Source organism: Numenius arquata, chromosome 7 (genome assembly GCF_964106895.1).
Source record: "Numenius arquata chromosome 7, bNumArq3.hap1.1, whole genome shotgun sequence".
NCBI classification, from domain to species: Eukaryota; Metazoa; Chordata; class Aves; order Charadriiformes; family Scolopacidae; genus Numenius; species Numenius arquata.
Genome location: NC_133582.1, coordinates 15044605 through 15069168, shown reverse-complemented (window position 1 = coordinate 15069168; position 24564 = coordinate 15044605). Strand labels below are relative to the sequence as shown.

The 24564-nt window shown below is 39.2% G+C and overlaps 1 protein-coding gene across 1 annotated transcript in view; it reads right to left on the bottom strand.

Moving 5' to 3' along the window:
- Window positions 1-7714: 7714 nt before the first annotated feature.
- AFG1L (AFG1 like ATPase) overlaps window positions 7715-24564 on the bottom strand; it is a 62256-nt gene continuing 45406 nt past the window's right edge. The window contains exons 9-13 of the mRNA XM_074150691.1: window positions 23922-23992; window positions 23565-23665; window positions 10430-10570; window positions 8599-8712; window positions 7715-7874 (exon numbers count right to left, since the gene is read on the bottom strand). Of these exons, the coding sequence (XP_074006792.1) occupies window positions 7740-7874; window positions 8599-8712; window positions 10430-10570; window positions 23565-23665; window positions 23922-23992 (562 nt within the window). The 3' untranslated portion in view covers window positions 7715-7739. The remainder of the gene's footprint in view (window positions 7875-8598; window positions 8713-10429; window positions 10571-23564; window positions 23666-23921; window positions 23993-24564) is intronic.

Here is a 24564-nt window from a genome sequence, read left to right as displayed (position 1 = left end):
GAACCAGTACATTTGGAAACTGCAATAAGTAGGTAGGAAATCCCATTGATCCATGAAGGGGTTTTATTGTTTTGTCTCAAAGCCAAGCATGACTGGAAAAGCAACTGTCCTAAGCGGAGCTGTTGTAAAAGGGCACTGGAGGCTTTGCTGCCTGAGCTGGCACGCTCCGGCTGCATGCAGCTTGAGGAGGAGGAGGGAAATGGCCGTGTTACTGTGTCACAGCATTATATGTGTCTGAGCTTACCTGCCTGAGACCCCTCTGGCTGACCACCTGGAGTTAAATCAAAGGAGGCCACGGAGAGACAGGAGAGAGGAGGAAATGACACAATGATGGCCATAGGGCCTGATAATACCAACGGTCCTTCAGGGGATCGCTGGGGAGCAAGGTACTGGAATAACTGCTGCCAGAAGGGTGACAAGCTGTTTTTCCAAGGCCAGTGATGAACACAAAAAGATATTAAACCCTCCCCCATCACAGAGGAAGGGACTGGGGAGTGGGGGTGTGGAAAGAAGGGAAGAGCAGCCTCTTAAGGAGAGATGCTACTGGAGTTGGAGATGCCCCTGGGTGTGCAACCAAAGCTGGGGACAATTGGCTGCGTAGGGGTTTTCAGGGGCTTGTCTAAGCTGCTGGAGAGGTGATGAGGGGGAAGCACCAAGACCTCCTGCAGGCTTAGCCCTGTCTCCTGGTTTGCAGCGGGCTTTTGGCTGTACTGCCAGCCCTTCTGCCCAAAAGGGACAGTGACAGCTGTCCATCGCAGGCTGTTTGGAGGGGAAGGGGCTGGCAAGCAAAGTGTTCAAAGAGAGCAGTTCTGTTTATTCATCAACACAGGGAGTGGGGTGGGGGGAACAAAATGGGGGTGCCAGCCTAGAGGGAGGTGAAGGTGGCAGCAGCCCTCACCTACTTGTGCCCTGGGAGAAAATGGCAAAGCCGGGGTGGGGAGGGACACTGCTCCCCACCTGAATGATATATGGATTTTTTGGTTTGTTTTTTTTTCCATACAGACATCCTTCATTAGACCGGCTGTTACCACCTTTCCCCACAAACCTCATCTCCCCTGTGTCCTTAGACTGCCATGGCTGCATCATCCCTGCCGTACCTGTGAGCAGGGGTGAGCATCTGTGGGAGAGGCTGCTGGGGGAAGAGCGAGCCCAGGTGCACCATGCGCCGGAGCCATCTTCCCGCTGAAACTGGCCAGGCGGCTGTGACTGAAATTTAATTTGCCTGGTGCGTTCAGTGGACATTTTAATCAGCATTTCCTACAATCTGCTTGGCAAAGAGGCTCAACTGGCAGCTGCCTGACTGAATGGGCTTTGCACCCAGTCTAACCTTCTCCATTCGCAATTTTCAGTGCTGGAAAACCTCTCTGTCTCGCTCTCACAAGTTTCTATAGCAATCACGGCCGTCCTAGCAAAGCACTGAAAATGGCAGCCCATTCAGATTGTAATTTTGCTGGACAGTAATTGCTCCTCTCTCCATTGGCCTCTGAAATGTTACTTTTTGGGAGATACCAACCACAACTGGAGACTGGTCCTCTGTCTGTGTTTTCAACAAACTTCGCTCCTCCCCACCCCCAACTAACTTTTTAGCTGTTTACGGCATGTTTGAAACCTTGAGTAACAGGGAAGCGTTGCTGGGCACATCACACCTCAGCTACAGGAAAGACCTGACGTGAATGATGCTCTTAACAAGCCTGCAGGAAAAAACCTCACCGCCCAACACGTCATGTTGTGACCCGAACATTATCCATCACTGTAGGTAGAAAAAGTTACACGTGTGTGTTTGGCTTTGCTAATTGTAGAAGACCAGAGGACACAAAGAAAGCTTTTTCTTCATGTCATTGGACTTACTTTTCCTGGTTTGGTTAACTTCAGCTTAAAAAAATCACTTGTTCTTTTGTTCCATGCTTCATCTTTCAGCAGCTGTGATTGCTCTTAATTACTCTGACACTGAAGAACAGCACGCTAAAATTAAGTAACAGAATGAAAAGTTTTGCTCTTTGGAAGAAGAGGACGTGGTAGCATCATATCCCAGTTTGTGAAGGAATTGATCAACCATTTCTCAAGCTCTTCTCATAATCTTTCCCTATACTTTTATGGCTATTGTTGCCTGCTGGAAAAATTAGCTTAAAGCTGAGTAAGGGGAATTGTGGATAAGTGTTTGCAATTTGGCTTTGGACTGACACAGTGCAATTGCACTCAAAGAATGTAAAGTCTTTGCACTGGCAGCAGTGCTTGAATCTGGGAATATAGGATTCGCATTGGGAAAAAAAAAGAAGTGGATTTTTATAACTATTTAAATGAACAATTTCAGCTAGAGAGTGGATTAACAGAGCCAACTAAACCCTTCACCCTGACAAAGAACTGGCGGGAGGACTATAGAAACTCATCCAAAATTTTACCAACATGAATGCAGAGTAATAGGTCAGCGAGAAGCATTTCTGTATTTTAATGGCGCTCTTAGAATTCAATTCAATTTAAAACAAAAGTTGTTTTACAAATATGTGGAGAATGCAGAAGGCTGGAGAGGGAGCAAGTGGCCTGCATCCTCCATCTGCTCCATCCTCCCTCCACTCTGCGCAAGGGACTGCCACCGCGAGTCCCCCTTCTCGACAGGCAGAAAGACAAAGGCAGGCAGAGCCCCAACCCCAGGGTCAGAAATGTCTCCCATTCTGCAGGGACACGGATGCACCCCCAGACTCCACACCCCATATTTCATGTGTGCTCGAGGCCCAAAGCCAAGCAGTGGGAAACTCCAAGCCTGGGGGTCTAATTGGCTGACAGCAAAAGCAGATCTTGAACAATAAGAATCCCAAATTAACAGGAAAAAAAAAAAAAAGAGCACTTTACTTTTTTTTGCTGCTCAGCTGGAGGCCCCCACCCTCACACTGCTGGAGAAAAGAGCCAGAGACATGGAAAAAAGGTTTCAAAACGCAAAATTAGGGCTGCCGGCAGCAGTAACTGAGGAGGACAAGTCTAAATGGCCTCTAGAAGAGGACCTTTCTGACAAGCCCTGGATACACCTACCAAAAGCTGAGCCAGGAGCAGGGCAGTGGCCTGCAGTGCTGTGGCTCAGCCAGGCAACCAAGTACCCAGGAACTGGCCCTGCTGCCGGTCCGGGGTTGCCTGCTGGAGACAGAGATAAAAAACCCACCTATCTCATGAAGTAATTAACACAAGGCCTATCTATTCAGAAGGACATACCTAAAATAGCATGAATAATAAGTGAAATGTTTATAAAATCTGGATTTATTAACTTCTCTTTATTACAACATCAGTTCTTCTCAAAAAAACGGAAGGATTTAACAGTGTTCGGTTTGTTATACATTAGACTCAAAGTTATGTATTTTTTAAAAAAATTTCTCAGTATATAATACAAGGAAAATCCCAACAGAACTTACAAAGCCACTGTAGTTCACAAGTACAGGAGCTAAGGTTGCAATGAATCATATAGGAAATTTGTCGTTACAGGTAGAAGAACTACAAGAATTGGTTAAGGTTTTAATCACAAACCATAGGTGTTTTTTTTTTTATTTAAAATAGATGCATTATACCAAAAAAAAATCATCACTACAAAGAGGCACATGGTGTTTAGTTGATGGCATTAATTCTGTAACCCAAACAAGGAAACTAATCCACTTTGAGTAGCTAAATTATTTTTTGCACTATTTACATACTTTACTGAAGTATTTTCATCCCAGAGCCTGAGCAAGCATCTTAGAATATTAATGAGTGAAGCCTGGCAGCACTCCAGCGTTAGCAAATAAGAAACTAATATCATTCCCACTTTAGCAACAGGGAAACTGAGGCTCTGGGATCATTTGAATCCAGGTAATTGCAGAAAGAAAACTCCTGGATCTTGATCCTCTCAGACAAATCTTGATGGAAAGACTAGTCTTCCTCGTCAGATGGCTGGTGGCTGTGCCACGTGCTGCTTGAAACCTGGGTCAGTTTTTTTTCATGTTTAAATTGCTGCAAAATAGGTGACATCTATCCAGCTATAGTGTCACTACGATCACCTTTACTCAAAAAAAGCCATTAATGGTTTTCCTCTTTAGATCAAAAAAGTGACAACTGCAAGAACGGCATCTTCAATCCCTGCAAAGGCATGTGGCAGGCGGCTGTCTCGTTATACCCAAAATACTGCAATTGTTCCCTGGATCTGAGCAAAGGTAAATACTGAAAACCAGAAGCTTTGAAAGACAAAAGACAAAATCGCATTATTTATAAAAAAAAAAAAAAAAAAGAGTAAGAGCTACTGCACAAGAATATGAAATGAAAATACAGCTTTAAAGATAAAATGTCTATATGTATGGAGTAACTATGCTCACAGAAGCTGTAATTTAAATTTTCAGGCATGAGGAACATTCCTTCGTCAATCAAGTATTTGAAATAAGTTAGCGGAGAGATTCTCAGCCAGGATGTGGCCTTTATATACCAACGTAAAATGTTTCAGATGGTCCATGATCACAAGGATTTTGCTTCCTGTGACAGCAAAAATATCATACCACATCAATAAGGTTACTTGAAAAGACCTTTAAAAATAACTCAGCAATAACATTTGCTGAATGACTAAAAGGGAAATAAAAACACGTTGCAGATCTGAGATGAAATGAATTTGCAAGTGAAAAACCTAAAAAGCCAATACTTGAACTTGAGATAGAAACATCCAGCACAAATCCAGCAATTTTAAGGCCATTAAGGAGTGTGCTTAATTTATTCACAGGCATCTCACTGTTTATGTTTTGGCAACTAAAACATCTTAAAAGTGGGAATAAAAAGTCATGGACCTCTCACAGCAGAGAGGAGCAGGCCAGGCAGCAGGGGACAGGACTGCTGGGAGCACAGGTGACCCAGCACCCTGGGGCAGGACATACCCAGTGTGGTCCATCGTGCCCCAGTGAGAGATTCTGGCCAGCACCAGTTGCCTGGAAGTTGTTTGGTCTCAGAATAAGTGCCTCCAAAATCCCTATTGGAAAGAGACTGGAAACATACCACAGCATTATTAGCAGCATTGTAAAATAAGCACACAGGGCCTCAATTTCTTTAGGGAAGCAGACGGGCACAAGGAGACTTCTTCTGTGGTTACTGTGGGGATCTCTGCCCCGGCATCTGGGCTGGCTGACAAATTGGTCCCACCAATCTCTCCTTGTGGTCTTGACTTAAAGTGGCAATCCACACTCTGCAGTGCAACCACAAATACTGCACAGTAATTCAAGCAGCTTTTCTTGTTTTCAGCCCCAAAACACTTCTATAATAGTCTTCATTTCTTCTCTTTGATTACTGCTGGCACCTACCAATGACTCCCAACATACGTCTTCCCAGGAGGCCAAGGAAAGAATGCACTATGGTTTTATTTAGCAATATCCCCTGGAAGGAGGGCTGGCTCTGGAAGCTTTTGGGAACTTCTCTCCTGTGGTTTGCCAGAGCTCACCTACATCCCAGGAGGCTTACAATGATTCTTCAGTCCCAAAAACCTGAGGTATCCAAGTTTGGGATGGATGATCAGATTGCAGAAAAGCCTCAAATACCAACGGGCAAAGCTGCACCAGTTTGAACACAAACAGATCTGCCCGGGGGGCTCCCCGTCGGTCATCATCCACACAGACCATGGAGAAATGCTTTCCTTCCCTGGCCCGAGACAGTCTCTCTGGGAATGCAGAACCCGCCAGAACCTCCTCTCTCACACGTCCCAAACCTGTGTTGTGCAAGATTATGCATTTCCCCTGTACCACATGGTGGAGGTGGACAAATAGGTTAAACATATAAACCACTTTTAAAATAATGCAAATAAGTATCAAGATGCTTTAGGGTATCTACCCCCCACCTCCCATTTTCCCACAATACATTCTGGTCCAGACAAGGCAGGAGGCATTTGAGTGCTCCTAGAAAAAAAGCCAAGGCTGAAGCTTCAGGAGAGTTATCGGCACAGGCGCAGGCCAGGCTGATGAGTACAGACTGCCACGTATAAATACAGAACCACAGACACTTAAATTATATATATTAGTTTTATCTATATTTATATATCTGTATAAATTAAGTATACATATGTGTGTGTAAATACAGACACACATGCATGAATCTCAATAGTCTCTCTGTTGAGAAACCTAATAAAAATTTCTGAAAATATACATTAATTATTCAGATACTCTTAAGTATAAGCAATGTATTCAGATTTGGTTTTTCATAAATATGCATTAAAATTCTCCATAGCAGTCACCTTTGTGGGAATAACAACATAGTTGCATAAGTTGTAAATTATAAATATAGGCTTTAAAAATTCTTTGAACAACAGGTATAACCAGTATAAGGGAACTTCCAGGACAAACAGAAGTGATCAGAACAGAAAACCAGACTTGAGCACATGGCTCCAAAACACCTGTATTGCCATAACACATGCAAGCGCACAGGACCTTTCCAGTCCTTCCCACCCACCAAAAGTCCCTTTTAAAAGCTTTCTGTATTTGTGATGGGGGTTACGATTAAAAAAATTTAATCAGGCTTAAAGGCAGAGAAGAATATTTGTGATAATAGTTACAGCACAAGAAAAAGGTCACATTGCAAAATCTGAGAAAACCCCAAATCTGGGGACAGCGTGTTATGTATTTCCTCCCTAAAAAATTGGGGAAATCTTTTTCAGTCCACCTGCATAATAGTTTTCCCTATTCAGGGTTTCTAAATATGCTTTTAAATGACTTTTTATAAAAATACAGTGTAAGCCAGTATGCACAATACCGTATTTTGTTTCAGTTAGATTAAAACCAAGAATGACACAATGGCATTTTTAACTAAAAGAAAGTTTCCAACTACAAACACAAGGATGGATGATGTGTTTTGAGGTAATATCCAATCTTTTCCATCAAACACATTCCTATCATAACTCAGCAGTACTCTCCCCAGATCAGAGCAGGTGTGGGGCAGCAATGGAAGGTTTCGTATAAATGAAGCCGAGAAAATTCAGGGTAGAAATGTGTCACTGGTATAGAGGCAGCATATTCAGCCTTGCAAGAACTGCAAAATTTAGGAAGAGTGTTAATTTGCATTTTTATGTTACAGTATACCCTGTCTTACCATAATTTCTTTTCCCAACCATGCTTACTTAGATCTTAATCCTGTGTGGTTTCAAGTACCTTCGAGCTCCACCTCAGGCTTCTCTCTTGGTTCTAACTGTTAAGTTTTCAATGAACCAGAGGGAGCAGCAGTCTGATTACAAGAAACTCTTAGAGCCTGAATGTCAGCAGATGGCTACACATAGAAAATAGGAAAAAAGACCCAGAATACGCTACAGAGGAGTTCCAGGATTCTAGCAGGGACCTATACAATATCAGGAGTTTTATAAAGAAAGCATTTGATTTTTCTTTTGTGCAAACTGCATTGTCCATGACAGAAGGCAGTGCATGAACCACAAAGTGCCCTCTTCATGTGACATTATAAATCTGCTGTGCACCCTGCATGGCCCATTAGCTTCGTCTCTAGACCAATTCGCCAGAAAAATTCTAATCCCATTAAACTTCCTGAACGTCAAAGTTATATTTTACAGAAAAGAAAATAAAGGCAAAATTTCACATGTCCACACACTGGTGGTACAGAAAAGTAACCGAGTCCTCATGTCTTAAGCACAAAAAAGAACTGATGAAAGAAAGGCATGGTCCAGATGATAAAGTGCAATTATTATTTCAGTTGTACTAAAAAGCTTTCCAATTCTGTAGTTTTACTTCCTGGTGATTTTATTCAACTTTTAATTATAATGTTTTTTTGCTTCTGTCCCCATCTTTCCAGTACTGTTCAGTTTGCATTTCTGTAAGCCGTGAGACAGTCCGCTGAAAGGCAAAGATTTCCTCTTCTCCTGTAAACATGGAGAGTCCTTTGGCGGAATCCTACATTAATACACAAAAACGGTACCACAAAACTGTGAGAGACACAGCTGTACTAAAGTGCATCCTATCTAACTCCTAAGGCTGAGTGCTTTACAGGCTTTGACAATACAAGACAGCAGCACGGCACCAAAAAAGTAAAATTAACATCCAAAAATCAAAGAAAAGCAGCTAGGTAATCCTGTGAAAGAACACAACAAAGCAATAATTTGGATTTAAAACAACATGATGACATGTTAACCATCTATTTTCACTCTTCTGTTGACTAATTGTATACTGATTTAGACAAATCGCTTAAAAAGTTATTAACAATAACTGGGTAATAGGGAAAAGGAAAACCACAATAAGCGGCATGCAAAATAGTACTGTTTGTGAGGCCGTCCTATGTAGTCTAGGAAGAGGTAGAACAGACCATCTTTTATTTCTGTATTTTAAATGTAGGAGCTAAACTTAAATCAGTATTTTCATACATGATTGAACAGATATAATGATTAACAATTAAAATGACCCTAGAACTTAACGCAAAATGATTCTATATACTGTGACATTTTCTTTGACTATGAATAAATAACATAACATGCAATTATGAGAGCGGCAGATACACTGCAGAAAAAGCAGCAAATCACTAGTTAAATGTTTACTTGATTCCTCTTCCTAAAACGCCACTGTAATTATGAGACCAAAACCAATTTTGTTACAAAAGGGAGATGATGTTAATATCATGTACCTGGCTCAAGTCCAAATCATCCATCAACACTCTGTTGTCCTCTAGCTCACCACTGTCATCTCCTACCAGGAACAAGCTTTGGAGAGGAGTCGCTGCAGAACAAATAATACGCACCTGAGAGAAGGAAAACGGGCAACAAAATCATCACTTGGGTTTTGCAGAAAAGGGACAAAAGACACTTTATGAAAAGCAAACTTCAAATTACAACCTTGTTTTTTCTCCAGGTATTTTCCCTTTCTCTTATTAGCACTGCTGCTACAGAATTACCTGACATTTGAAATATTAACCTTACAGGATCTTTTTCTCAATAACAACTCATGTAACTTTTACTCAGAGAACAGCATAACTGCTAGTAAATACTCAAGAATATCTGCTACACAGGCAATGAGTTCACAATCAAGGTCACTTTATAAAGTTACAGCTATAAAGTATCGTTAACCAAAGCTTTCTTTCCCCCCATAGTTAGATTCCTCTGAGTAGGTAAGTGCACCACACACGTATTTCCACCTAAAGAATGTTTAAATTCCAAATTTCCTAGAGGGATGAGCTGAGCCACTCTCGCTTTCACATATGCTACTCAAGTGCACGTTATTTGCTAATAACAACGATGCTCCTTGTATCTCCTCCCAGCAGGCATGAAAATTGCAGTGAGATACAGTATCCCTGGGGGGCTGCAATGAAGACAGGCTGAAATATGACTACAGAAGGAGACCCTTGCTGAGAGCATGCAGCCAAAATGTCTGCGTCGTGGACAGGTCTTCAAAAACACGATCCCTCAGGTAGTTTTTCCAAACAACTACTTGTGATGGGAGTTTAACACTTGGGATTTTCCTACGGAGGAAGTAATAGAAAGCGGCTGTTTGCTTGCAACTTAATGACAGCACATAGATAGAGCAGATCACCTCACTCCCCAACCCCCTATTTCTAGCACACTATTATTAGTTTATAAATACATAGCATGTCCGCTAGAAACTGTCCAGTTCCAAATCATAAAGCACAAAGTATCTGGCTGACCTGAACAAGACTACTCATACGCTAAGTTCAGTATCTTGCTGAATCAGGGCCTTTCTGATCAACTTGCCTGGATATTCTTGAAAAAAAAATTCTCAATCGCTATTTCCAGATTGCATAAATATTTAAGTGTGTGCATATATAATCATGCATAAGATAAGGTTTTATATCTTGTATTACTTTTTAAAGAATCACCTTAACCATGAACTTGTCTTTGTTTTACTAGGGCTGATTTTGCTTCCATGACTGAAACCTCTGTAAATCCACATGAAGTGCTGCATTTATCATTACTATTCCATTAGCAGTTCTGCAACCTAATGTAAAGCCTATAGTGTCTGTTTCCTTTAAACTTAACGATGTAACTATACTATTAATTCCTCAGTAACCTGTTCAGTAAGGCACCGATCCCCGACCAACTGCCTGTACAGATTAAAATTTAAATTTACTCCAGCCCAGTTGGCAGCACAATCTTTCATTATTAAAATGATGACATGGCTTCTGTGGTTTTCCTGGGTTAGGAAAGAAATAACATCCCTCCCTATTCAAGAAAGTCAAATGAGCTCAGGCTTATATTTATGGTCATGCTTAAGACTCACAGAAAAAAACCCAAACAAAACCACCAAACCTGCTTATTTGCCTTTATTGCAATGGGAACTTTTTTGTGAAGCTGGAATGATGTTTCTTTGCAGTGCTTGTTCATTCTGCTTATGTTTTCCAAATCATTACTACAGAAAGCCTTACTTCAGTTCTAACAGTCAGGTTTTAGGGCTGCCGATATCATTCCTATACATACAGGATACCGGAAAGGCTTGGTTCTCACCTTATGCTCGTAGAAGGTATCAATAAGAGTAATGAAACGACGAGCTTGTGTCCTTTTTGCCAGTGTAAGAAGTGGTATGTCACGGACAAAGACGGTGTCAAAATGCTTTGATAATTCCAAATAGTCACTGGCCCCAAGAGGCTGAAACAAAACAAAGCGTAAGAAATGGAAACCCACGATAGAATGATCCATAAACACTATCTTGAAATACTACAGTTACAGAAGAGAGGGTGTAAAGTCCTGATCATATTCCTATTTTTGTTACTTCATATCTTGCTTCAGTAATGCTTGTTTGCTCTTACTGACATAGGTATATTTGGGTGCTCATTCATACTGCCAGCTTTACCTTAACAGTGTTTCATAGTTAAAAATGTGGCTCTTCTGCATCCTAAGTTACAATCTCTCTGACAACCTCAAACAAAATAATCACTATAAACCATAATCCGTAGAAGAAAAGAAAAAACATGGTTAAGCTACAAAGTCAACCTAAAGCATAAATAATTTGAACAGCTATGAGGATGCTTTTCCAGCAGTTCCATTTTTAAACACAAATGCATAGGCTGTTACTAAATCATAAGCAGACCTGCATTTAGTTCACCACCCAAGACTAACCCAGACTGAATAAAAATCTTATGTTCTAAGTACTGAAAGCAACAGGAAACAGACAAAAATACAATTTTTCAGCAGTTCCTTTGTTGATAGTTTAACCTGTAATGATGAAATAAAAATCTATAGTAAGAACTTATTAGTTTCTATTTATGTATCTAAACCATCAATAGAAGATATGAACAAACAGCAGTAGCTCATTCCAGTAGACATTTAAATACATTCATTTAAAATTACTTTTTCATTACATGGAAGGTATAATTTCTTCTGCAAGATCTACCCTATTAGTACTGCAGGCAGTACTTTATCTTGAGCTATTAAGTCATCGTGTTTAGGAGACAAACTTACTATGCCTGAAACTCGTCCCATTAGTTTTACTTGTGCAAGCACTTCAGTATCATGGACACAACTACTCCATAGAGCAAGATCAGCACCATTTGGCATGATAATGTCACAGCTCCCCTCCCAGCTAATGAAATGTGCTGTATCACCACTATAATATGGTTATAAAGCACTGCAATACTGCCAGTATCTTAAAAACAGGAAATAAAAAATATTTTCTCTAACTGAAATTGCTAGACAAATTTGCTGCAGGCCAAGCACAACTGCTTAACTAGAATCCTGCTGCGAGAAGTTATTTTGAGCAATTATTAATGGCTGTCCATGACCAGGGCTTTCGGTTTTATTTAGATGCAAGAATGAAAAACCCATAGAAACGGTCTATACGCAAGCACAGGAGAGTGAAGCCCTGTTGGCATTCCAAAAATTCTTCTGAAAATTAATGTGAATAAGCTAGAGCTTCTCACCAGCTAAACCCCCCTGGCAGGTATTAAAGTCTCTGACTCTGAGCCAGTTCTCCCATTTGCTGTCTCATGAATCACCCTGCTTTCCCACTCACAACTGCGCAACTTCCCTGTGGAATCTACAAAAAAGAATTATTACAAAAGCTTTCAAGTATTTTTGGCAGTGTTTAAGAGCAGTATATACTATATCCTCCCCTCAAAGTTATAGATACTGTTTATTTCTCCCTCCCTTTCAGGCTCCCAGCCACTACTATGGACTTCTTAACCAGAAACCAAGAAACTAATCATCACCAGGGCCAACAGCAACAGCCTCCTGCATCACCTCTAAAAAAAAATATCTCATCTGGACAATGAGTAGCTGAACTTGAAATTTTTTTGATGAAATAAAGCATGAAAAGGTTAAAGAAAGTGAAAGGAACTGGTGGATGGAAACATTACAGAGCAAACCCACCGCGTATCTCACCATCAGACACAAGTACGAGCCAGCTGGACAACAGTCATATCAAGTGCAAAAGAAAACAATGGAAGCACTAAATACTGCGATGCTGCTGGAGATTTTAAGATTTAAGCAAACAGTTCAGGTAACGGTAATTTTTACTCCATACTTGGGACTGAAGTACTGTTAAGTACAGAGGGGATCAAGTATGTCTGTGTGCTGAGGACCTGAAAGGGGCAACAGCAGTGATATAATTATGTGTGAGAAAGGAAGTAATTTCTCATGTCTGTCTTTAGATAAGAAATTAGAGACATCACTGCTATTCTGGTTTGTTCTTTTATCACATGAAGAACCCAAGCACTCTTCTGCCGAAGCCCAAACCCCCGAGGAATTACTCTGTCTTGCCCCAAATGTGATCTGCTTTCTCACCCAAACCGTATGAATACACCTTCCTTGTTTCAAATACAAGGTATAAAATATTAAAAGCGGATTCCTAAAATGAAAAAATAAATAAAAAATAAAGGCTTCAAACTTTTGAAAAATATGCAAACTGAAGCACCCAGCTGCTGAGCTATACATCTAAGAACTTGGTGGGCACCTTGGTGGGTGTCCAGACATGAAAATGAAAAACCTGGGGAGTCGGAGAGATCAAATGGGTAGAGGACAAAAATAAGGCTAATGCATTTCAAATGGGAAGAAAGGAAGATGGAATGCTACTTTTGTTTTTTATACAGACATAAACCCACAGTTCATAGAGGGTTACAGTACGCATCTTTAACACAGGCAAACAAGAATTCAATCTACTTCAGCTGTGCGAAAAGCAGGCAATTCAAAAACTCCTCTAAGTAGGGACATAAAAGGCAGATCATTTTGAGCTGTTTAACAAGAATTTCTGAAACACCTACGTCAGCGCTAAGTGATAATATTCTGTAAGTGTTGGTGGAAACGTGCCTTTGGAGACTCCAAAATCTTATGATCAGAAAGATCTGAGCTCAGCAGCCATGAGTATTTTAATGGAGTAAATTTGTACCTCCCTGCCAAGACTCCAGTCTGGTGAGACACAACTGAAACTCCGAGTCAGCCAAGCTGTTGTTGTGTAGGGCTCAGCTGGCAGCAGCTGTAGTTCTTCACATAGGAAAGTTCTCAAACCCTCTCCTTTTAGAGTTTAGAAACCCTGGAGATGAAGACAAAGCTTTAAATCTTGCCTTCAACATGACTTACTTTTATATTGGACAAGTCCTTTAATTTCCTTCTGACTTACTCGACTTACTGTAAAAAGAAGGAACAACCAGCAAATTTTCAAATGCTCCAGGGACAGTTTAAAACTCTTTATGTATTCCTCTAACCTTGGTATTGGCCCAATTTCCATGCTGCCTGCAATTGCTTCAAACCTTTTCTAACCCACCAGCTATGCTCAAAATGCTCCAAATGCAGGAGGAGGGCGACGCAGGGACACCCTGACAGCTTCTCCAGTCACATTCTCACTGGCCTTCTGCCTTTGCAAAACTGGCACAAGGCTGGCACAACCACCCACGTACCAACTCTGTGCCAGACAGCGAAGAAAGCCAGGGTAAACGGGTTCAAGGCCAGATTACACCACTGCTAGATGTTCTGGCTGAACACTCCATATACAGAAGCTCTGCTGAGGAGGAGATTTCTGTTGTTTCAGCAGCCACCAGCCCTCCCCTCCCCTATACAGTATTGCCAAGGGCCCGTTTTCCTCACCTTGCAGTAAGAACTGGCTGGGTCCTGGCTGCCAATGATACCTGCTTGGGACAAGATGACTAGACTCGTGGCAAATAATTTCAGACACCTACCCCTGTCCTCTGTATAACCCTCCAAGGCTGAAATTTATTTTACAACAATATAAAAAAAAAAATTATAACCTCAGCCAGTCACAGAAAGTACTCCATTTCAGTCAGTAGCATACATGAAGGTATTGCTTCCTCTGAAGTTGCTAATGAAGCTACAAATCCTCCTAATATTGACACATATATATCTAATCCTCTTATTAGAAGTTTAGCCTGATTAATCTGGTCCTCTGAAAAACATTCTAAAAATAACGATTTGGTGCGTGTTTCTGGTACTGTCTGATCTTTTTTTGTTTCATCAATTATTGATCAACACTCAACCTCAGAACCATTAACACATTTATGCAACAATTGTCACTTACCATTTGTTACCAGTTCTTTCACATGCTGCAATATTAAAAAAAAACCAAAACAAAAAACAACCAAAACATTACCAGACAATAATCTTTCTTACAGTGTTATTGCTCCTGCACGTCTGTATAAGGTAAAACTGTTGTAGATTTTTGTCATTAACTCTGATGCCAAGAGTCAGTATTTTATAGGCATCATACTAATGCAAAACGCATTAGCACTAACATGGGCTACCCTCCTGACAAAGTGTTTACTCCACTTCACTCTGCTTGACTGAGTTCTCACCTTCATTTGGTTTTGTTTCTCTGTCTACTTAATGCATTTTCAGCTATCATCATCTCCGTTCAAGTAGGATGTTTATTATTTGGAGCTCTCTGTGGACTGTTTGAAGAGATAGTTGTCTCCTGTTTCTATTATATATTCCATTTAATTAAAGTATAAAGCATCCTTCTTTGTTGACTCATGAATGACAAAGTAGCTCATCTTTTAGGATTGGCTAAAGAATACAGAACGCTTTACATATGTTAGAAAAAGACATTTCATCTCAAGAGAAAATTTATTTTTGTTTATGTTGGAAGATATTCCAAGGCCGGTTCCAGTAATGGCCCAAAGAGTTGTGACCGACAATAACTACAATTTAGTGCAGACACTCCAACACTCCAAAACTTCCTAAAACCAACATACAGTTTAAGACTAGACCATATTTGCAACATAGACACGAAGCAATAAGCAAAAATTATAGAGCTCTTTCTGTTGTTTCCAAAGGAGCCACACTCTATCACTAGTAGGGCTGATAAAATAGAGCACTGAGGTAATATTTCAAGATCATAATTCAAGAAGGGAACAGAAAAACCTAAAGCGTGATCTGTGATGCAGTTGCATGCTGCAGTGTAAATAAAAATGTAAGATGGTTAGGGCATGGCTAACTTGGTTAAAAAATTTAAAGGATTGACGGCAGTGCAAATCTATTGGAAAGCTCTGTAAGTTACAGGCAAAGATGAGAAGTTCATTTGAAGTATTATTAATAAAATGAGAATTTAATGAAGAAGGCAATTTCTTATCAAGTTTTACTGAAGGTTTCTGGTGGCAAAAAAAAAAAAAAAAAGGATGTTATGGTGTGATTAAAGATCGCATCAGAGAGCTTACTGATGACAGATTAAAATAACATGCAGTTTTGTTTTGGAGCTTCCTAACTAAGTGTTGTGAGATGGCCTGCAGAAACACATAGCAGTTTTTAATGAAGGCATTTTCCTTGAAATGATTCAGAATCATTAAGCTGCAAATGCAGCTGAGTTGTGTCATCATGTAGGGGAGACAGTCAATTGACTTAAAGACACACACTTGCATTCCTAAATCACTGGTTGCCTTTGAAAATGGTTTTGGTTTTTGGGGGGTTTTTGTTTTTTGGCGCTTTTTTGTTTTGTTTTTTAAAAAAAAAGCTTAGTTACATCTTTCATTTTGAAGTGCAAGCTATTCAAGTTAGGAACCACATCTACCTCCTGGTCTGCAGAGTGTGCCTATTGCAATGGAACAACAACCTAACAGAAACTGTTTGCTACTTCTCTGTTGTGTTAATCTACACGAATACCGTGTTTTGCCAATTACAGAAACATTAAACAACTTCTACGAAAAAAAAAATCACAGTAAGATAACCTTTTACAACATAAATATTCAATTTCTTTTCTTAGCTTTGTTATACTGTAGCATGCTTGCTTATGGTTCGCAACCCAAATTCCCTGGCTCTGTTTTCCAGCTTAAGCTGAAAACACGACCTCATTTAAATTACTTTAAGAATAATAAACCCCATAGATTCATCTAGCCCTGTATCCTCTAACAGGGGCCAGAAGCAGCTGTGTAGGATGAATACAGGAACAGAATGTGCATATGGCAATACTTTGCTGATAAACTTTCCAGGTACCAGTGACTTCTTGTTTATGAACTTGTGTGCATTTCTGTATTAAACCTTTTGCATTTTACATCCCTTTGTTCTTTAGTTTACCCGTCCACAAAATCTGTTTTATAGATATACCTTCCTATAATGTTAAGACACTGTGTTCATTGCTACTTGGCAGCTGGATGAAAGGATATATTAAATTACCTAATGAAAACACTATAGTCTCCATGAAACGAAGTTATTCAACCTTTCTAAAGAGGCTAAAATGTATTTGAGTACACTAAGAAGTCAGTATTCCCAGCAGAGGGCAGTAGTTGCTATGCACAAGCGAGAGGAAGACTTAAAAAGATAGTATTCTGAGCGACAGAATCTCCTTACTCCCTTAGGACCTTGGAAGATTACATATAAGATACTCTGTTGTCTAAATTATTTATACCAGACTGAGATTCAAGCCAAACTGTCACAACTACAAGTTTTTAAGCAAAATTTTAAAAAGGAAAGGGAAGTGAAGAAAGAGGACTGGCAGAGGGTGATTTTCCTAAGGCGTGATGAACACTGGCCTTTATGTGTAAACACAGAGAAATGAAACCACTCTGATGGGGCAGGAAGACTGACATTTGCATGATTGCTCGTTTAGAATATTGTTAAAGTCAAGTTAATACGTACATTTTATTTTAAAAGATATTTTCATCTGAACTTTGGATATATGCACAATGGCCGAGAAAAGGGATACGGAAAAAAAAGTTTTTTATAAACACATTGAGTTCAAATTATCAGATCTGACCATGCAAAAAGCTTTCTATAATTTGTCAAGGACAATTATAACCTGTATTTGCTTGTCAAGAACTAGCTCCTTAGAACCCACTATTGTGGCAATCCTTTTATTCACCCAATAACTCAATGAAAAACAATAACTAATTATGTTTTGCAACAATCTAATTCCATTGGTAAACTTACTCCTCATTGTATAGATGGACAAAATGACAGGCAGAAATTAATTAAAGGCCACAAAGTATGGAGGAAGATAACATTAGCATTAAAATTCAGTAACTATATGTTAATATTCTGCTTGGTGCCTCTCCCAGCTTTCTCTGGCTACATTTGTTCATTGTATGGGGCCTTAGAAAAGATGGTAAGATAACAAACATTTTGATAAAAACCAGCCCTAGTTCTCCTGGATGATTACACTGGAGAGGCACATTTACAGGACTCCATTCTGGTGAGTAGGTGTCTACTTTCACGCCCCGACAAACACTACCACGTGCCGTACTGCCACAAACCCTGGTGTGTCACATCTGAAAAACTATTTCTCGTTTTGCTGTAAAGCAACTACAATAGATCAGTATCCTCTCATCCAGCATTTTTTAGTTTTCCACGTGTTCACATAAGCCAGTAACGCAAAAAAAAAAAGCTAAGTGTATAAATTTGATCTTAACTAAGTTAGCTAAAACTTGGGAAATTAAAAACTGCTGTCAACAATAATGTAACAAGACGCTTCTTACTATGTCAAGTGCATATTGCACCAGCACTGCATACAATATATTCTCTGCGTTTTATTTTTAGAAGTATTAATGGGCAACTTGTAATTACCCATCTCTGATGCATTTTTTTAATGCAGAAATACCTTGTAATTTTCTTGACATGAAAAAAATTGATGCTAACACATGAAAAAAGAAAATACAGACTATAACACTAGCAGGGCACTAATTCTATCTCCCAAGGCCATTAGGTATTAATTACAAAAGCAGCTATTTTGAAAATTCCACTTAAAGCTAGGAGATGCTTCGAACAGTATGAAGTTACAAATTGTTGATTTGCTATTTTCATCTATTATTTATTGGCTGACATTTCATGAAATCATGTGATACCAAAGTGGAAAATGTTTTATTATATCCCTTTAAAAGAGAATTTTTATTTTATTTCAAAGCAAACATCATTGAATTTGAAAAGAGATATACAGACTGTTCAGACAAAGTATTGCACATTACAGAAGTTACTGTCTAAATAAATAATCACTTGACCAATTTCAAACGCATCTCCTTAATCCTACACCACAGAAGACATATTGTCACAGCAATGTGAAAGCAGTGTCGTTTGGCTGAAAGCTATTTCTCAAACATAACAAAAGCATTCAACCTTTCACACACACTGACGCTTGCAAAACTTAAATTCTTCTTTCTGGAACCATTAAAAGTTATAGATGGCCAAAGGAATCAATTCACCAAGTTTTGACTACAATGTTGTTTGTTCATGCTGCGATGACTACTGAGAACCACACAAGCACTGGTATATGCCAGTTTCAGAAAACTCCAAAAAATGGTGTCCAAGATATTATTGCAACAATTCATTGCAATCAAAAATAACTTCCTAGAACAATTGATTCCCTTCATTACATACACTGATCCCTCTACCTTAAATTATATACTGGTTTTGGAATTATGAACCAAATACAAAAGGAATAAATTTAACCACAATTAACTGTGTTAACTAAATCAAATTGTATGATATTTTGATATTTGATTTTGTATGATATTTTGTTCTGTCAGAAGATGTTGACCATATAAACTTTTTCACACATACACACAAAAAAAAAAAAATCTTGCTGTCTTGTATTTACTAGATGGGAAACATATACAAAAGCCTAACCAGAGTTGATATCCACCTTCTATTATGAAACTAGTTTTCATCTTAAAATTCTCCCATTCTGAATGGATGCTTCAAATTGACTTCATGTGGACACGCATCTCTCTGTGTGACAATATTTATTTGTAAAAGTTTCAGTCCATTACTATATTTCTGACAGTAGGGCTATTATAGACCCTGCTGCTCAAGCCAGACTTCCCTTTAGCAGTGGCTCAGTGAGAAGTTGCAGTGCTTCCATGCTGTGGACCAGGAATGTAAACTTTGGAAGACAGGTTGCTTGGTATCATGGAAATGTCTTTTATGTGTCCCATGAAACCCCACTCAAATCCAAGGAAATTAAAACCTCGGAAAAATGCACAAATCGATAGACTTAAGTATTGGCCGCTCCCAAAGGATGAAGATGCTGAGAGCAGGGTATCCCCTTGAGACAGACGGGGCACGTTCCCCTGCTGGCCGCTCAACTCGTACTGCGGGTGCAGTGAGATCATCTCCAACAGGCAGCGGGGACCCTGACGCTCACATCCCTAGTTTCGGATGGTTTAAGGACAGATCACAAGATCCTCCAATTTCCTGAATTTTAGAGACAGCTAAACCTAAGAACTAGTACTTAGCTCACACACTTCTTCCTAAAATGACACCCGGTTTTGATCTGAAACACAGTACAAAGAGGTTCTGCCACTTCCTTTACTGATTCAAATGTGTGAATGGGTGCTTTTTCTTCTTTTCTTTTTTTTTAAATCTGGATGTCTCTGTAGTCTCTAGTTTTCATTATGCTGCCTTCTCCTAGATTTAGAAGTCCATTAATACCCGTATTTTTTTTTCCCTGTGAAAACAGTTGTACATCATAAAATTTTCATCTTCCAGTCCTCTTTTTGATAAGCTGAACAAATTGAACTGTAAGTCTGTCATCTGAGGGCACAAATTCTCCAGCTCAAATGATTCATGGCTTTTTCAACAGCCTCTTCAGGTTTTTCAATGTCTTTTCTAAAATTCCGATGTCAAAACTACACCTAACATTCTGCCATCAATCTGAGGTGTTTTCAAAATTACAATAATCTTTCTACCCTCCTGTTTATTTCCACTCTACCCATCCCAGATGAAATTAGGTCTAAATGCTCTACCACTGGTCCACAAGCTTCTTTTTAGCTGCTCGTCCATTACAATGCTTAAATCTATTTCCAAGTCACTATGCCTAGGACACAGTCTTCTCCTGTAGGTATGGCTTGCGTTCCAAATTTCTACATGTAAAATTTTGTGTTTGCTTAGATTTACAAAAGCCAGAGCAAACCCTCTCCCGCCTCCCCAAAATCTCAGTTCTGTTGAGAAAAAAACTGCACCCAACATCTTGTTTTCGTTGCTCCCCCTCCAGGCACACACACGCTTGATTCTGTCCTGACAGTAACACAGGACGTACTTTTACTATCTTCTTCCTCAAAAAGTCCTTCTTGTTCTTTTTGTTGTTGTTGATTATGCTTGCCTTTCAAGTTAATTTTGGTCATATATCCCCTTTGCTTTTGAAAATAGTTCTTCCTGAACAGTCTAATAGGTAATTTTACTGTTTGGAAGTATCTTTTGGCTACACTGAATGTTAGAAAATTACAGAGAAGACTGTCCCTATGCAACACAAATTTCTAGATGAATTCCTCACTGTAAGCTTCCATAAAGCTGCTTAAACCAAATGACCTTGTACTGCATGCAGTACATTTTATGCTAGAAAATTATCATTTGCAATTTTCAGGCTAATTACATTTCACCATTTTCTGCATTTCATCTACAGCATAAGCTTCCCATACAGCAGTATTTTTTCTTTATATGCTTTTTATAGCCAAGTGCTCAAGAAGTAACGTACCTCATTCCATTTGCAATAGACCCCTACGAGTACTACCCTCTTGGGTTTGTTAATTAGTAGACTGATTGATGTGTATTCAAGATCCTTGTATTAATTAACTTTAAAGACACTGGTACCTGCCTTAATGTTGCATACTGTCCTCCACTCCTTTTAGCCACTCTTTCCTTAACTAGGCTGTAGGCACTGATTTCACATTCTTATTTTACTATTGAAACCTTGTGGGACAATTCATATCAATTATATCTCAATTTTCTCCATTAGTGAGAATTTCCCATTTCTCATGCTTGTCACCAGGGTCTTATCACTGATATAAAACGAACTGCAAAACTTCTTTACAATTCTAAGTTTAATTGGCTCCTACGACACTAAATTGCATTTATCTACCTAGGACTCTCTGCTTGGGCTGTCAGTTTTTCCCTTCCTGGTTGCTCCAGGCTCCAACTAGGAAGATTCCCTGCTCCGTGTTCCTTCACACAATCTGCCTTCCCATGGGATTTGGACCCCACGTTCTGCACAAAGAAACGTGCAGACTCACTTGGGCCAAATACAACAAATTCCCCTCCGCTATTTTCTTCTGTGGATCTTCCTTTTCATTACATCTTTCCCAGCCTCCTGGTTTCCCTGTTCTTAATAGCTGCACTCACGATGCCTGTCAACTTACCCACCATTTGGTACCACAAGCAGTACCAAATACCTTCTAGCAATGTCTCCTACAGCTGTCCTCCACAGTTAGTTCCCACTATTAGCCAGCACACTTAAATATATATGAATAACTTTATACTTCCTCTCATATTGAATGTTTCCTGACTTTGGTTGGGTTTTTTTGGCTACGAAACACCAGTGCACCCTTCTAGATCCTACTTATTTTTCCTTTTCTTCTGTGGCATTAGCGGGAATGACTTCTCATTCTAGTAAAAAGAGATATTGCGTGTATAACTTTTTTCCATTGAAGAGTTAAACGATTTGATGAAAAAAAGAACATGGTTTCATGGTTTGACAACTGAATTTTTCTTTTGCCTTTTAGCAGATTTTAAAGGCAACAGGGTGGGCAAACTGAGCAACAGGGCAGGCTAAGTCTTAAATGCAGCTTAGTCTGATGGGAATTTTTTACTATTGCTATGAAGCCCTATAAAAGTTCACATTCATGAAAAAAAATCATATTAGACGTAACTCAAGCCATTCATCCAAATTTAATGGACAAGTCTGAACTTCATGACTTTACTTCTCTACAAATGAAGTGAGCACAGTGATACTACCTTACCAATACACTCACGTAATATTTATGAAGGTACATCAGTGATCTAAAAAAAAAAAAAATCTGGCAAAATACATAAGTGTATATAATTATTAAAGGTAGAAAGAAATGGGGGCATATGCAAGGAAAATAGGCGATGACCGAGGAAGCTGTTGAAGAAAACATTTATTGTCTGCTGTGTTGTTTTAGTTTTAAGCATGTGATTGTTCCATCACAGACTATCATAACACATCTGCAGAAGGTATCTGGATTGGGCCAGCATGACTTCCCAGGTCCTGGGCAATCAGTGTAAGAACAATACTGTTAAATGATATTTGACATTTGATAAGTATTCTCTTTACTTGTCCTGAACAAAACCCAAGCAACTCAGCTCTGTTACACCAAGATGGTCTGAAACCCATATAATTCTTTATGAACCCCATATAATTCTTCAACAGGATCAGAACATTCAGATCCAAAGTAGTGGCTGCTGCCACGTGACCTACCAGAGCACTTCTCCATAAAAGCAATTTATCATCCTATTTAAGCACTAAAGAATTTCACAAGCATCTGCTGTCAGCCTAGTTCCCTGGTACATTAAGAGGCACAATGAGGAAAATGTCTCAAAACTTTTTGTGAATAGCAAGCGGTACTACCCATGACATAGCTCCGTTCTCACAAATGGCTGTTTTTACCTGAAACTAAAAATCAAAGCCTAAAACATATGTCTGAAACATAACCAGTGAAATTTCTATCCAAATAGTTACTGACTTGGTAGCTACAAGGAATTGAAAACATAATGTTATAACCAAAGGACTGGTCAGCATCCTGAATCAAAGACGCTATCAGCCCAGTTTAGAGTTGTCATCATTTAACAATAAATTTGGGTGTCAGCAGAGAAGTCACTGAAGTACGATGCAACTTCTAGGGGACTGTGTTCAAACTCACTGGCAGTTATGTACAAAGAGAGCTTTTCAGGAATCACATCCCACATGTTTAGCAGAAAATTTGGCAATATTTAGCAAAATTGGGCAAATTCTGAGAAGGTTGGGACTAAGCAGCCCTTGTACAGCTAGTCACAACTAAGGCATGCACCAACAGCTTTACTCTAGTGGTGCCAGGATTACTACGCCTTTGCTTGAGTAACAACTTAGACCCCAGATTTTAAAAACAGTATTTGAATGTTATTTACATATTGATGTTGCGACTACTAATATTCCAGCAATGATGTTAGCCAAGGCACATACTATATTAGGATTTTTGAAGACTATCGTACTTGAGTCAATTTACTGTATCATTAAAAAAAAATTATTTTTCATTTGGGGAGGAGGTGGGGTTTTTTTTCTGTTAAATTCAAAATCTTTTTGCCACGTTAAAAAAAATTCTTTTTAATTTAGTACAGCTTGGGAAAATAGTGAAGTTTTGTGTTTGGAGTTTTGTTTGTTTTTTCTTTTTATACCTGTGAAAAGTCTGAGCGTTAACAGATCTAGATTTGACTGGGTACTCACTCTGTCGCACAGCTCTTCAAATGTGAAGTCTGCAATGGTTCCACACGCTTTATTCAGCCTCAGCTCTCTGCCTTGCACTTTTAGAATCCTTGGTCTAGTTACTATGGGAACATGAACAAAGACTCAATCTTCTCTGGATAATTACTATAAAATTCATCTCTTACAGATAGGAAATGCATAGCTTGATGAATAATAGCACATGATTCAACACATAAATTAGACAAAATGCTGATACAATGACTGCCACTTGAGTGTGGCATCAACCCATATACAGCAATGGAACTTATTAATTGGTCAGTGGAGATTGGGCATTGTGTTCTAAATGTATTCTCTTTCAAGAGAAATTAACTTACGTACAATCATTTTGTTTCTGAGCCAGCTCATCAAACAACTTATCCATGACAGCCTCCACATCAGCTTCACTTGTGCTACAGTGAAAAGAATAATAGAATATGAAATTAATAACACTTGAAGCCAACATCAAACAGCTGCCTGAGCCTGCTTAGCTTTTTGCCCATAAAAAAGAGAACAGGATGTTATGCTCTAAATACAAACATTAGATTTAGAATACACTTAAAAGTAGAGAATATTAACTCTCAGGTAGATGATTCTGCCTTATTTGCATACACTGAAAGACTTCTGTGTTTTGAGCTGTTTCCAGTAATGAGGCAATACAGGCAGAGCAGATCCATTAACACTATGTGTACACAATGAGAAAAAAGGCTTCTGGCTCTATCTTGCATGCAAAATAAGAGCAAATAGACAAGGCAAGGCAGTCAAGCACCTAAAGAAGTATCCTTTGAAATTTCTGAGAGGGGACTTTGTGAATTAAATATTGGAGCAGCTTTTTTGGTGGGGGACAAAAAAAAAATATCAAGTCAACTGATTGTATTGATGAAACAATTTGCAAAATTAAACTATGAAATTCAAAATATCAGCATGATCCCTCCAATAGTAATTTTATCAGTCCCCAAAACAGTCTTCTGTCCCCAGTACTATT